Source organism: Thunnus maccoyii, chromosome 2 (genome assembly GCF_910596095.1).
Source record: "Thunnus maccoyii chromosome 2, fThuMac1.1, whole genome shotgun sequence".
NCBI lineage: Eukaryota > Metazoa > Chordata > Actinopteri > Scombriformes > Scombridae > Thunnus > Thunnus maccoyii.
This window is the reverse complement of record NC_056534.1, coordinates 20304104-20318150: the sequence shown is the minus strand read 5'-3', so window position 1 is coordinate 20318150 and position 14047 is coordinate 20304104. Positions and strand designations below refer to the sequence as shown.

Here is a 14047-nt window from a genome sequence, read left to right as displayed (position 1 = left end):
CCCTAACGCTAGCTGCTAGCTTGGTTATCACAGTACCTTTACAGTCTATGGTTAACTGTGATAATGCTAATGCTAATGCTAATTTTCGCTACATAAAAATGGGCTTAAAACCATTATAACAAAATGTACTTACCGGAAAAACTGAACATCCAACTCCTTTAGTACAACCAAACACTGAACAAGATTTTTTTAGGTGACCAAAATATTACAATTAACTTTCATGAACTGAAAACCCACTGAAATAGCAACAGCTATGCCTATACTCTGCAAATCTGGGGTTATGCCATATTTACATTTCCTAACCAAAGTTCTCGCTGTGGTGGCAACTTGTCAATCACAACATAGCCACGCCCTAAAGCATACCCTTCTTTATTGTCAACTTTAAATTAAATGGGACGCTAATTTAGAAAGTGAACATCATGCTGTATTGAAGAAGACTTGAAATTAGTGATTGAGACCATAAATTCATTAGGAAAGTCTTTACTGAGGTAATAAATCAAGTGAGAGGTAAGGTCATTTTCTCATAGACTTCTATACAAATAGACTTCTTTTTGGAGCCAATGGAGTTGCCCTCTGCTGGCCATTAGAGAGAATGCAGGTTTAAGGCACTTCCGCATTGGCTTCACTTTTCAGATCCAGAACTACCTGCCTCATTGAAAAAATGGATGGATGGACAATAACATATCCATAATATCTAAGACCTATGCCATAAACCTTCTTAAAAGGGTCTGGGGAACTGGGCACAAACTGTCTTCAGGATATCTAGCAACCTTGATCCCTGATACTTCACTGGAATATCAGTTACCATTGCCAAATGCCAACACAGTCTTTATTTTCTCCACACTTATCCTTGTAGGCCATGTGGTAAAGCTGCAATCCTCTTTTGTGGTGGCACAAACAGTAGATTAGGCCTTCAGGCTATAATGGATTTTAACCCAGGTTATGTTTCTCCAAAGAACATCCTGCTTTTAACGAGAATATACACAAGCGCATGTGCACGCATACACACACACAGACACACACAAATACACCACAGTTCACTTTTCATTCAATATGCAAATTGGAACTGCAGTTCATTTGCTGATGAAAGGGGATTCATGCTCAATTATATCTTAATGGGTTGGATATAACAGCATGCTCAGGCCAACAGAATTTATTAGATGATTTTTTCATTAGGTCAAATCTGACTTAAATTTCCTAAATCAATTGAAGTAAAAGTGAACTGACCTGACCCAGGCAGCAGAACACAAAAACACATGCACACACACATCGCTCTCTCAAACATTCTTTCTCTGCCTTCTTCTCTAAACTCACATGCATGGCAATAATATATTCACACACACATACACACACACACACACACAGGTTTACTGAAGTCACATTCATTTCCTGGAGACTTGCTCTAACCCTAACCATAACTACTACTTTCCTAAATCAACCCTTACCCAATTGTCCCCAATTGCACAAGCCATCCTTGAAAGTGACTTAAGTCATGCACACACACACACACACACACACACACACACACACACACACACACACACACACACACACACACACACACACACACGCACGCACGCACACAAACAAACAAACAACAGGACCAATTCCGCAACTGGTTTCGAGGGAAATAAAAGCGCACATGGATCGAACGACAGGGGGCGTGAGTGCGTTTGAAGTGGACGCGTGTCAATGGCCCTGGAATGCTAACCATACAGGCTCATACACACACATACAGTTCCTCCTGATGAGAGAGTAAGAGACAGAAAAGAGAGTGAGGAAGAGAGAAAGCAATAAAGTCAAAATCAGCGAGAGGGTGAGGAAGGAAAAAGAGAGACAGAAATATGTGACCTCTGTGCAGTTTGTCAATTTTTGTTTACCCTCTGCCAGCCATAAACTGTTCACTTATAGCCGGTACCCAAGTCACATTATGTTGAGGGAACTCCCTGTTTTTAAGTAAGGCCACGCTGCCTGGTTGGTCCTACAGGGGATGTTGCCTTCAACGGCCTGATCGGTCTTGAAATTAGAAATGCAGAGCGAGTTTAACAGAGCAGCAGCGTGGAAGCCCCGGTAGTGTTCAATAGCAGCAGACCGATGCTGCATTGCGCTCCTCTACCGAGCAGGTCGGTCTGCCGAGAGACATCCTCACAGCAGAGTGCATGTTTGTGTGTATGTATGAGGTAGAGCCGAGAAAGAGACAACAGAGCATGAGTATTATAAAAAAAAATAAACAAACATTTAAATAAATAAATTATATGTAATAAATTTTATGGATGTAAACTGTGTGATATTATACAGCAGCCTATATATAGGGTATTATATCTATCTATCTGTATCTGTGTTTTTTTTTTTAATTAATTAATTTCTGCCCCTTACAATACTGGCTGCAGTAGTGGCTAGAGGTAAAAGTAGTAAGTGGTGCTACAGTTGTGTGTACCATATAGACCTACAATACATTATGGTTCACCAATACGATGTTACAATTACTGTCTCTTTCAGAAAAGAATGAATGAAGCCTTCCACGCTTGCCCCGCCAAAATAGCTGCACCAGCAGAAATATGACTGAGCTCTGCGCTGACTTGTAGCTATTAAAGCCGGATCACTCTCTTTTCTTTCCGTCTCTCTTTGTCCTTTGAATGAATGTGTGAATAAAGATATTTTCCCAGCAGGAGCTGTCAGCAGCCGGGACACCAAGCCATTTAATCTTCCTCTATGACAGGAGGGGGTGAGGTCTGTCCCCGGTAACCGACATACACACACGGCGACCCAACACCGCCTCTGCTGCCTCTCCCGTTACAGCTCAGCGATCGAGTTACGCGGCCGGGGAAAATGTTGCAGTAGGAGAGAGAGAGGGAGAGATAGTGATAGAGAGAGCGAGAGAGAGAGAGAGAGAGAGAGAGAGAGAGAGAGAGAGAGAGAGAGAGAGAGAGAGACTGCTGCATCGCTGGAGACCGGCAGCAGCAGCAGTCCCAAGCAGTGCAGGTGAGAGGAAAAAAAGCCAGAGGAGGAGGAGGCGCATGTGGAGGAGAGAGAGAGAATGCGGGACTCTTGGAAAAAGACGCATCTACACTCGGTCCATCAATGAGACATCCATCCCGAGCACAGGATGCACAGGATTATGCTTAATTGATGCTGATGTCGGGATTTCCTTTTTAACCCGCTAAGGCTCTAATATTCTATTTTCTGAGAGAAAAATATTACAAGAAACTCGCTCTGAAAAGCACTCTTGTCTCTTCATAACTTGCGCGAAGGAATCCGACGGCTTGGCACGTTGCTCCACTGCGGGAAAAAGAGGAGAACGCAGCTGGATCTTAAGGTAAGAAAAGATCCAGTAGAGGCACCCAGACTTTTTTTTTCAAATTATTTTTTATTTCTCTTCGGGGATGTTAGTTCATTTTCCTTGGCGTCCGGATAGCCGAGCAGTGTTTTTTTTCTTCTTTTGTGTAGCCTAGTGGTGCTGCATTGCAGTTTCTAACTGTGAAAAACGCGAGAAAAGCCGCTGTCCCAAATGTGACTGGAATAAAAAGAACTTACAAATGGCATTATGAACTAATAAGCGTCCTCGTAGGACAACGGGATACTCTCCGGTTTGCTGGAAAGAAAGGCGTGAGGAAGAGTGAAGTGGATTAATCAAAGGCTGATGAATTAGTTTTTTTTTTTTCTTTTTACGCAGCAGGATGGATTTTTTGATATCCCTGTGGCATGAGCAGCCCAGAAAGATAACGGAGTCATTATAGAAGTTGAAAAACCCTGCCGAGTGTAGGAGAAGAAATAAAAGAAAGGAACCTGTACCGCTTAAGTGAACTACTGTGGTGGTGCAGAAGCGGTTCCCCGGACCTCAGGCGGCAGCCCGCAGAGAGTGATAGGGAGAAGGTAAGAAAGGATAAATCAAACACCCACGCTGTGAGGTACACAAGACCACAAAACACTAATAGAGAACAGACAAGCCGCAGCTCGGAGGTAGACGGAGACGAGAAGAAGCCATGCAGAGGCTTGGTGCAGTGCACTCCTCCGCGGCGCAGGCTCTCAGCCTCGTGGTCTTAGTGCTGCAGCTGCTGACTCAGCTACCGGGTGCCGACTCAGCTCTCCGGTACCGGGTGGCGGAGGAGGGTCCACCTGACGTCAAGATTGGCAATGTGGCCGCCGACCTGGGCCTCACGGCAGGTACAGGCAGCGGGGATGTCACCTTCGCTCTGGAGAGCGGCTCTGAGTTCTTCAAGATAGACAATGTGACAGGTGAGCTGACGACAGGCCCACGACGCATTGACCGAGAGAAGCTCCCCCAGTGCCAGATGATATTTGATGAAAATGAGTGTTTCTTGGACTTTGAGGTGTCAGTCATCGGGCCACTGCAGAGCTGGGTAGACTTGTTTGAAGGCCGTGTGGTCATAACAGACATCAATGACAACACCCCTTCCTTCCCCTCACCTGTCCTCCAGCTCTCAGTTGAGGAAAATCGCCCAATAGGCACCCTTTACCTGCTGCCCACAGCAACAGACAGGGATTTTGGACGAAATGGCATTGACCGCTATGAGCTGATCCAAGATGGTGGAGCTGGGTCAAGTTCAACAAGACGCACAGCAGGAGGAAACCCTATTACTAGAGTGGATGGACTTGGGGACCGAAGAGGTAGAAGTGGAGATAATGGAGGAGCAGCCAGGAGCACTGTGTTTGAACTACAAGTGGCAGATATACCAGATGGTGAAAAACAACCACAGCTTATTGTGAAAGGCACATTGGATCGTGAGCAAAAAGACTCATACGAGCTTGTCCTCCGGGTTCGAGATGGGGGGAACCCACCACGTTCTTCCCAAGCCCTGCTTCGTGTTTCCATCACTGATGTGAATGACAACAGCCCACAATTCGAAAGGTCAACATATGAGGCAGAAATGGCAGAAAATGCTCCTCCAGGTACACCTGTCCTCCAAGTCAGAGCTTCAGACCGTGACATTGGAGTCAATGGGCAGGTGGAATATGTCTTTGGAGCTGCTACTGAATCTGTCAGGCGACTCCTGCGGCTGGATGAGGCAACTGGATGGCTGAGCGTTCTTCACAGGATCGACAGGGAAGAGGTGGCTCAACTGAGGTTCACAGTAATGGCCAGGGACAGGGGTCAGCCCCCACGCACTGACCGAACCACAGTGGTTTTGGCTGTCCGGGATGAAAATGATAATGTCCCAGTTGTAGAAATCAGAAAGATTGGACGGATCCCAGTAAGAGATGGAGCAGCATTAGTACCAGAGAATGTTCTGGTGGACACACCAGTAGCTCTGGTGCAGGTGTCAGATCGAGACCAGGGAGAGAATGGGGCTGTGACCTGCACAGTTGTAGGAGATGTCCCGTTCACATTGAAACCAGCGGGTGAAACAGCACTTCCACCCTTACCTGTAGATGAAGCCTTTGACAGGTAAGCCAAAAAAAGTAAACTTTTACAGTAAATCACACAAAATCTCAAGACGCAGGATTTAATTGCTTATTAATATGTAGTTCCTGAATAACCCTGAATAAAGGACTATATGATATACTAAGATAATTGAAAACAAACTGCTTGATACCTGAGTAGCTGTAGCAGCATCTAATAATCAATCCCTGTCATTTGGGTTTAATGATACACTACATTTCTCGAGGGAACACGAAAGTATTAAGTAATGGTGAGGTAATCATGAAGTAATGATGCATTCCAAATAATAGCTCAGTATGATGATGCAGCACATTACCTGAGGGGGGACAAAAACATTAACTAAGATGAACATAATAAACAAATAATATTTAGTTACTGGATATGTGGCATTTAGCAATTAATTAAAAACGGATAATGTAGAGAATGTCCATAATTCTTAGACACTGATTCATTAACATGATAATCTGTTCTTAAATGACTTAGTTATAGTTATATAGTTATCTACTATACAGTCCTTGATAGAGAGAACTGTGTGTAAACCACACATTAATTTGAGGATAGTTCCTGATTCATTCCTAAGTAATTTCTCAGGTATGTAAATGCATTTTTGCAAAGTGTTATGGAATTTAAAACTTAACATAATTTGTGGACAAACAGTATGTGTGTGTTTTTATCATGGGCTAGCACTGTTTTTTTTCTGATATGTATTCTGATCTTGCCAACTACACATTCAGCATGCAGTTGCTGTAAGTCTCACCCACACTGCTGCTCCAGGAAGTGTTTGGACAATTTATATTATCCACAGAGAATACAAAGAAGTGTGGCTCAAATGTTGTTTCATGTAGATTTTATTTAAACTTGGTTCAAGTGGTGCCACTAATTCACTAAGGATACAGAGTGGTTACAATGTCATACAATCTGTAAACTTTGAGTATAAATATTCATTAAAGTCAAGGGTTTTAAATTTTTTGGTTATAATATTGCAGCAGTGCAGACTGCAAATGTCAATGCTCTCAAATGAATTCTAAAGATATTTCCTCAAGCTATTGAATTGAATGAGTGAGGGAAAGAGAGAGGGCAATCTTTGGGTATTGCTGCTACTACTTCTGACACCTTTACAATGGGGTTAGAATGGGTGGCTGTCCTCGACTAAAGAAATTCTGAGTTGAAATAATACTCTTAAGAGATCTTTTTAAAATTGATTTCATTTAAAAAGCTGTCACAGTTTCTCTAGTATTATTATCATTTTGCAAATGACAGTAGTCATACAGTAGGATCTCTTCAAATGTAGTTTGTTAATTTTTGGGCAGTACTGCTTGGATGCAAACAGTAATTTGTTTTACCCCTTGGAATAGCAACTACCTATGTGAAATTTATTTTTCAATTGATTTCACAGGAACAAGAAAAAATACTTCTTACACACCTCTGCCTTGCTGGACTATGAGGTCACCAAAGAGTACAGTGTTACCATTGTGGCAGTAGATTCTGGAAGCCCCAGTCTGTCCAGCAACAGCTCACTGATGGTGCGAGTGGTAGACATCAATGACCATGCCCCAACCTTTGCCCAGAGTGTTGTGGAGGTCCACTTTGCCGAGAACAACTCACCTGGTGAAAGGGTAGTCACTGTGGTCGCCACAGATGCAGACAGCGGCAAGAACGCGGAAATTGCATATTCACTGGACCCTGTTGTTAACGGGCCATTTTACATAGACGCAGATAACGGAGATATCCGTGCAACCGGTGTTTTGGACCGTGAGCAACGAGAGAGGTATGAACTCCGGGTAATTGCCAAGGACAAGGGCACGCCCTCTCTGCAAGGCTCTGCTACTGTTGTTGTTCAGGTGACTGACCGCAATGACAACGCACCAAAGTTTGTTCAGGAAATCTTTACATTCTACGTCAAAGAGAACTTGCTTGCCAACAGCCCAGTTGGCATGGTCACTGTGACTGACGCTGATGAAGGTGAGAATGCGGAACTTAGTCTGTTTGTAGAGATGGATGGAGTTGATGAGAAGAAGACAGGAGAGAAGACGGAGGGAGAAGATGGAGAGAAGGAGCGAGAAGAGGTGTTTTCCATTGAGAACAACACAGGAACTATCTTCTCCTCTGCATCGTTTGACCGTGAAAGGCTTTCCACCTACACCTTCCGTGTTCGGGCTGTGGATGGAGGGGAGCCACGCAAAACAGCCACTGCCACTGTCTCACTCTTTGTGACAGATGAAAATGACAATGCCCCTTCAATCTTCTCTCCAGCCAATGAGTCCTACACCCTCCTTCCACCTGCCAGCAGTGCCCGCACTATAGTCAGGACTGTAAGTGCCACAGACTCAGACACTGGCCCTAATGCAGAACTTCGCTATGCTCTGGTGGGGGGAAATCCCTTCAGACTGTTTGAGATTGGCCACATCAATGGCGTGATCACCCTGGCAGAACCGCTGGAGCGGCGCCATAGAGGTCTGCATCGCCTTGTGATCAGGGTCAATGATAGTGGGATCCCCTCTCTCTGTGCTACTGCCCTGGTTCATGTCTTCATCAACGAGAGCTTGGCCAACGCCACCCTAGTGGATGCACAGGTAATCTTTATGTATAAAGATATATTTTTAAGGTGATGTCAGCACCAGCAAGGAAAGTATTTTAAAATGTGACTTGAATGAAAGAAATCATAAGTAGAAAAGGTAATGAAACCCAGTGTCGTATTTTGGTGTGTGCAGACTTCTATTGTTCCACAGAGTTGGTAATGATACCCAATAATGACAATGATGATACTGTTCTTTGATCCATTGAAATAGTGGCCACAGTGATAACATGTTACAATGGAGGAGGGTGGTAATGACAACTGATTGTAGCTGTTTAAACTAAACTGGTAAGAAGATTATTTTATTGATAGAATGAGATAAATGCACAATTTTTACAGTCTGGTTTTGCAATTTTCTGCCCATTTCTGAGGAAATAATTGTGTCTATATTTGTCCCAGATAAAGAACCCCATTTCTCTTTTGAAGGCTATTGGCAATGCCAGCTTCTTTGTAGTTTTGATCCTACTGGAGTGTGTTCTTTGTCCAGCATGCATTCTTATAATGACTGTGTGGTTAAAATAACTGTTATTACTGAAGTGGTTCTTCTTGGTACATTGAACTCAGAGCTGAGAGCATTATGTATGTGTGTGTGTGTGTGTGTGTGTTAGAGAGAGAGAGAGAGAGAGAGAGAGAGAGAGAGAGAGAGACAGAAAGAAAGAGAGAGGGAGCATTAGGGGTGAGTTAGTGTTGGAGAGGCAGAGAGAGATGGGCCTGTCCCAGTTTTGGCCTTGTATTACCGAGTAGGTTGAAGTATGTTCATTTGAATAGAAGTTGTACTTTAGCAGTGTCTCTTCACTATAGGCCTGAATATTGATGAGGTTTAGGGATTTCCATTGTGCCATGCGACACATTCTGAGCTGTAGTGGTCAAACTGAGAACAAAGTAACTAAAACTGCACTAAACTAAATAAATCACATTTACAGGGGGAATAAACAGAACATGAAATGCATGTCTTCAAACACATACACTATTATCTAGCAAAACTGTGTGGGCTCCTGGAACTGAGGACTTCACAGAGAGATTACAGTTGGCTTGAAAGATTAACACTGAGGTGCAGAGGTAATTGACTAGACTCAAAGACATTACTGGGATACCAGAAATAACTACAACAGCATGAGTTCAAATTTAGCTTATGCTATGCTGGTGAAAATCTTTTTTTTTCTTCTCTGTCCTCATTGTATTAATCAAATGAACACCCCATTATGCTTTAATAAATGTCCAATTAAGCTATAAATGCTGACAGGTAATAATTACTAAAACTTCTCTGGTGTGGACAAAGTAATTTGTATTGACTAATAATTAAATTGGCTCAGTGGCCTTGTGGTTACAATGTTTGTTCTGAGACTAACAGCTTGTGGTTTTAACCCCCACTTGGAACTCGGTTTAGAAACACGCTCTCATATTTTCTCTGAGGAAAAGGTCTTCAACTGTCAGGTCTGTGCATGTAACATGATGTGAACAGTGCAACCCTGAAATAGCTTTGAGACATCCGGGAGGAAAAGAACAGTCCCATTTTGTTGGAACCCCAAAATACCATACCATGCTTTAATACCTTGATAGGGTCCTTTGTGTCAAAACACTCAAGAGAAAGTGTTTCTATTGCACTCTTTCTAACCTGTGTGGAAAAACCAACTAAAGATTGTGATCCCAGAGGACACACCTTACAATGCAAATGCATCATTTTGCAGCAAATTACGCATTTTATATTTTTGTGTTGCTTCCCTGGGTGGAGAATAAAGTATAATTACATGCTGGAATATACTGTACATGGCTATATATAGTAAAGTAAGAAATATAAACTTTATCTAATTTCTCATTTACAGTATAGCTATTCTAGACAGTCGCATAGCAACTAGAATAACAGGGTGCTGTGTGTGCCCTTTGCGTTCTTTGTAGCCTTGTTTTGAACAAGGCTAAATCTTGTGTTTTAGCAGGAGAAAAACACAGTTACACACTGTGTAATCACAGCCTGAGTTTTGACTCACCTCATATGTAGACAACTCGGCGTCCAAAAATGTTGTGTTTCATGGCACTTTTTTGCACACAAACAACTGAGTATAGACAGAAGGTGTGGTATTTGAGCATAGCCAGTAAATAGGACACCTCCTGAATGTTACGCTGTCACTTAAGAGTAGAATGAAAAGTACAAGTTGAACAATCAAGGGGGTGAGGATTAGAACAGAACACTTGGTAAGCAGTGGAACAATGATGTTGACAGGTGGAATTAACTGCAATGTGCCTAAATGACCGGGCCCATTGAATCGAACAATAGGGTGTAATATGTCCAAGCCGGTATAAAAGCTGCCTTTGATTACAATATGCATAGTTTAGTTTGATTGTAGGGAGGAACTTGGCAGAGTAATTGAGTAGAAGTCATTGAAGGGAGAATACCTCCATCTCATAATGAAGTCAAACTGAGTGGTGGATGGATGCCAGATGTAATTAGGGAAGGAAAACGGTTGCTACTGCTGCAGCACCACGGCAGAAAATTACTCCAGTCTTTTCTCTCCAACAGTACTGTGAACCACATGTTGGGTAATTAGCTACAATATGATGCTGCAGAGCTAGAAGGTAGACGAAGAAGGAATTTAGTTGTTGGATTTTAGACATGGTTATCAGCTGGGAAACTTTTTGATGCTTTGTACATCAGACGTACACGGCACTGAATCTGAGTAGAGATTTTAATGATAATATTTCATATTCTTACAATTTGTAAGAATGTTAGAACTTGAGTTTTTTCATCTCGAAATGTTGGATTTTTTTCATGTTTTTGAATACATACAGTCAGCTTTCTATTAATATAATTAATAGCTAAGAATCGACAAACAGCTCTGTGTTCCTACGCTGTGCTGTAAAGGCATCAAAGGCAATTTCTAAGCTTGGGTTAATAGTGTGGTCAGGGGAGAACTCCTTGTCTTGGTCACAGCATCGGCATCTGCAGTGACATGCAGATAACAGAATCCTTAGAGATAGATGGTGGTGTTAAGCCCCGCCGGAACAAAGCACATGCAACAGAATGGAAGATTCCACTGGGAGTTTGGGATGCATCAGAGAGATGCACTCGAAAGAGGTAGAGCTGACTGCAGCCCTTATCCTACTACACTTAAATGCCCTGTGTGTGCCCATACACATATATTGTATATACACCTGCACCTTGATGGCTATACATAGCTTTCACTCTTCTTCTGACATGTACACACACATAAGTAAGTTGACTCGCTATCATAAACCTGAACCGTCACATGTATGCACATATGGCAGTGCATTGCTATTTTCTCTTCTCTTTTGCACACACAATACAGCAGACAGTTCAAGGATGCGCTATGCCAGAGAGATGCCCAGCAGAATGAGAATGGAAAGGAATACTGCAGGCAAAAGAAGAACAATGGGGCTGAGGGGAGAGCGGAGCCTGGCGGAGAGGCCTTCAGCAGTGGAGGCAAAATAATGGAATAGAACCAACACAACTCGCTCAAAAACAATGAAACTTAACCCAGAGAAAGATGGTGATGAAACAATGAAATATAACATGGTCCCATTCTTAGCTTGGGGGTAGCAAGAAGTGAGAGTGAATAATGTGACTCTATATGAGTAAGCCTAATACGCCTCGGATAACGTAATAAGCAAGTTACACTGTGCAGTTGTGTGAGCAGCACTCACTGCAGCATTACCAATACTGCAGGTTATATTTATTTTATTTGGTTATTGCAAACCATGGGGGCTCAAATTCTGCTTCTCTTTCTCACTGTCACCCACTGTCTCTCTCCCATTCATTCCTTCAAGCCTTATTACCTACCATCCATAATGCAGTAGGGATTACATGAGTATATAATTTCCAGCCTTGACAGGCCAAACGAATTGTCATGTGAGCTCTGAGACAAGGTGTCAGGGCTGCAGAATAAGTTGTCTCACTAACAGACAACGTACACTCTGTGTGGACTCATGTAGGTGCATGCATACATGTCAGTGTGTTTCCATGTTTGTGTTCCCTCTGCATAATGATTTTCCCAACATAGTTGCTATGTATTGATTAGTTATATTCAGATTCATGACCCTGTCCCATATTACGAGCATGGCTCTGCAGACCAGAACTCCACAGCCTCATTGTCTCCTGCCAAGCAAGGCTCCATAACCAGTAATGGCCATGCTTGTGCTTCAGCATAACCCACTTTCTTGTAATGATCCTTTTATTAGTGTACAAACGAGCATGAGCGTTTGTGTATGTATGTGTGGGTGTGTGTGGAGGTGTGTGTGTGTGTGTGCATTCATCCCTGTGTATGTGTTCATAATGGGAGATTGCGGTTGTCTATCTAAAACCCCCAATATTTTATAAGTGTAATATATATTGATCTAAATGGATTAGTATTGCCTCTCAACAAAAATCTAATGTGCTTAACAGAACAAAAAACTTAAGACCCTAAAGAGACAAAAGGAAAATTGTTCTCAATATTATTTCATGCAGCACACATATTTACAGTAGCCTTCTATCTGACCAACCATTCAGTTCTCAGTGCAAAAAAAATGGTGATAGCAAATCCTTTACAATTCCACGCCTACGCTATCATTTACAAAAGGGACATTGTTCATTGATGAGACAGTCGATGTGTTTGTGTATGGAATACAGTCATAGCATCTCTCTTGCCTTAATTTGCACGTTTATTGACTGTTTCTCCTACTATACCCCATCTCACTGTCTGACCTCAATGTCTTAAGTTTCCTTTTATTCTTTTAATCAGCTTTAAACAGTATAATCCTAGGCATTTCCTGTACCAGATTACAGACACAACTTGAAATGCTGCAACTGGGAAGCAACAGCAATTATATATTTAGTGACACACTGTGTGTCTGGGAATAATGGAACACACACACACCCCTCCCCCCCATTAAAACACAGTGATGAGTTTAATTAAGTTGAGGATGCTGTTTGATGTTTCTTCTGTGGCTCACACCCACTGTGTCATCTTTTTCAGTCATTATTTGGGACTTTTTTTCTCATTAATGGTTTGTCTCTTTTTGTTCCTTTTCTTTTCTTTCTCTCTCTTGCTCTTCTTCTTTCTCTCTCTAACCCCAGGTGGCCCGAAGCCTGATGGCTCCACTGTCACTGGACATTGCAGGGGACCCAGACAGTGAGCGTGCATTAGGGAAACAACGCCTCAGTGTAGCTATTGGTGTCTTAGCTGGAGCCGCAGCGGTCATCCTGGTGATCCTCCTTGTAGTCACAGCCCGGCAGTGTGGAGCTCAAGGCAAGAATGGCTATGAGGCCGGTAAGAAGGAGCCAGAGGAGGATTTCTTCAGTCCTCCAGGGGCTCAACCACAGGCAGGCCGTGGTGGGGGATCAGACCGTGGACGCAAACCTCGGCGGGACAAACGCAACGGAAGTGGCGGCAGTGCAGCCGCAGGAGGAGGAAAGTCAGACAGATCACTCTACAGTGGTATCGTCACAGTAAATGGGCTGCGTCGCCACGCCAATGACGACGATGATGAGGATATGAGCAGTGCTAGCGAGCGCCTGGCAGCCCGCTACTGCGCTGTGGACGGTGACCCCGGCAGCCCGCGAATGGGCGGAGGCAGGAGGCACCAGTCAAGCCCAGATCTTGCCAGGCACTACAAATCCAGCTCACCTCTCCCTGCAGTGAATCTACAGCCCCATTCCCCCCCAGCTGAGGGAAAGAAGCACCAGGCAGTCCAGGAGCTGCCTCCCTCCAACACCTTTGTGGGCAGTGGGGGTTGTGTGGGGAGTGCCGGCTCCAGCAGCAGCAGTAGTGGGGGCAGTGGCAATGCTGATGCCATGTCCCTGGGATCTGACCAGTGCTCAGAGTACGGCTGCCAGACTGGGAACAAGTACAGCAAACAGGTAGGAATTCTGGGAAGGGACTGGGATGACATAGTTGGTTCAAGTCTGTTCTCTCTTTATTCTAAACTATCTAAAGAATCACTCAGTGACATTAAGTCAGTTCTTTCCAACTCTCGGTCTCGCTCTTTGTCCGCTCTCTTGCTCCTAATCTCTGTCTCCTCCTCCTCTTCCCCGGCTTCATGTCTTCTTATTCATGCATCTGCTGACATACTGTACCACA

At 43.5% G+C, this 14047-nt stretch overlaps 1 protein-coding gene across 1 annotated transcript in view; it reads left to right on the top strand.

The window, feature by feature from the left end:
• The first annotated feature begins 2996 nt into the window (after positions 1 to 2996).
• pcdh7a (protocadherin 7a) overlaps positions 2997 to 14047 on the top strand; it is a 41797-nt gene continuing 30746 nt past the window's right edge. The window contains exons 1-3 of the mRNA XM_042432911.1: positions 2997 to 5407; positions 6798 to 7974; positions 13045 to 13827. Coding sequence (XP_042288845.1) covers positions 3984 to 5407; positions 6798 to 7974; positions 13045 to 13827 — 3384 coding nt within the window. The 5' untranslated portion in view covers positions 2997 to 3983. The remainder of the gene's footprint in view (positions 5408 to 6797; positions 7975 to 13044; positions 13828 to 14047) is intronic.